Source organism: Etheostoma spectabile, chromosome 19, assembly GCF_008692095.1.
Source record: "Etheostoma spectabile isolate EspeVRDwgs_2016 chromosome 19, UIUC_Espe_1.0, whole genome shotgun sequence".
NCBI lineage: Eukaryota > Metazoa > Chordata > Actinopteri > Perciformes > Percidae > Etheostoma > Etheostoma spectabile.
Window position 1 is genome coordinate 6,562,765 of NC_045751.1, and position 1,217 is coordinate 6,563,981.

At 43.2% G+C, this 1,217-nt stretch overlaps 1 protein-coding gene across 1 annotated transcript in view; it reads left to right on the top strand.

Moving 5' to 3' along the window:
• The window catches only part of slc1a1 (solute carrier family 1 member 1), a 31,423-nt gene that overhangs the window by 6,152 nt on the left and 24,054 nt on the right, over positions 1-1,217 (top strand). Inside the window, exon 2 of the mRNA XM_032544796.1 lies at positions 876-1,016. Within this exon, the coding sequence (XP_032400687.1) occupies positions 876-1,016 (141 nt within the window). The remainder of the gene's footprint in view (positions 1-875; positions 1,017-1,217) is intronic.

A 1,217-nucleotide genomic window follows, 5' to 3' on the forward strand; every position in this document is an offset into this window, starting at 1 on the left:
AAGAAATCCATATTTCTGATATAAAACACTTGGAAACGGGTCAGTTTGACCCGAGGACAACACAAGGGTTAAAATAGATCTGTTTTGTAAGTTAGTGGATAGTTAGTTGTAGTTAGTGGTTGGTTGATGTCGGACATATCGTTAGGGTTAGGGTTAGGATCCCACGGTCTTCCCATTCTCCCTGCTGATTCCTCACATCTGTATTATCCACTTTTGTCTTCATAAAAGCTCGGTTTTTCAAATCGGCAGCTTATAAAAATGTAACTTCTGGGTTATTTACCCTGTTGGTTATGAATAGCACCACGCAGCAGCTTTTCGGTGCATTGTTAGCGGACGAAATTAGCATTACAAGTCATGGAGGGTGGAGAATTCTTCCCCCCCCCGCGGTGGGCGTGGCTTTCAGGGTACGATGTGCTGCCGGTTCCCCGGTTCGGTGTATGTCATTAAGTTTTGGTAATTTGATCATGGTCAGGTCTTTACGAACAAAACATACACACCAAAGAAACCAGCTGCAGCATTTTAGTGTTAAGACTGTCGTTGGTGTCGCATTGAAACGTCTTCTCTGCTGCTGTTAAACATCTGGAGAATCTGGAGCTTGCTAAATGTGGAGGATTGAGTTCCATCAGGTATAGGTCCTGTTTTTGATAGCCCAGTGTAGTCAGGCCATACAGTCTGCTGTGTCATCACAGTGTTTTACAAGCATCTTTAATGGAGCTCTGCTACGTGTGATAACGCAGAAGGAGCGTTATCACACTGAAACCATTGAGTGGGATACATGACGTGCGCATGAATTTGATTTATTTAAGCCACATAATTCCAATTTTTCTGTCCTGCTTGACCCATGTATAATATGCGTGTGTCCTTCTTCTGATCAGGGATCAGCTTGGGCGTCGTGGTCAGAGAGTACGCCCCCCTCTCCCATCTGGACAAGCAGTATTTCGGCTTCCCGGGAGAGATCCTCATGCGGATGCTGAAGCTTGTCATCCTCCCGCTCATCATTTCAAGCATGATAACAGGTGACGTGAATATGTTTTTGGGCCTAAGCTTGGTAAAATTGATGAATCCCAATACAAGAAAACCGGTAAAACTGTGAATTAAGTTAGTATGTACAAGGTTAAAGATGAACTGACAGTTGTAATAATCCAGGTGATATGTGAAAATGATGGTCACTTTTTCATGAAAACATGCAATTTGTACCATGCAAAATACAGTCACTG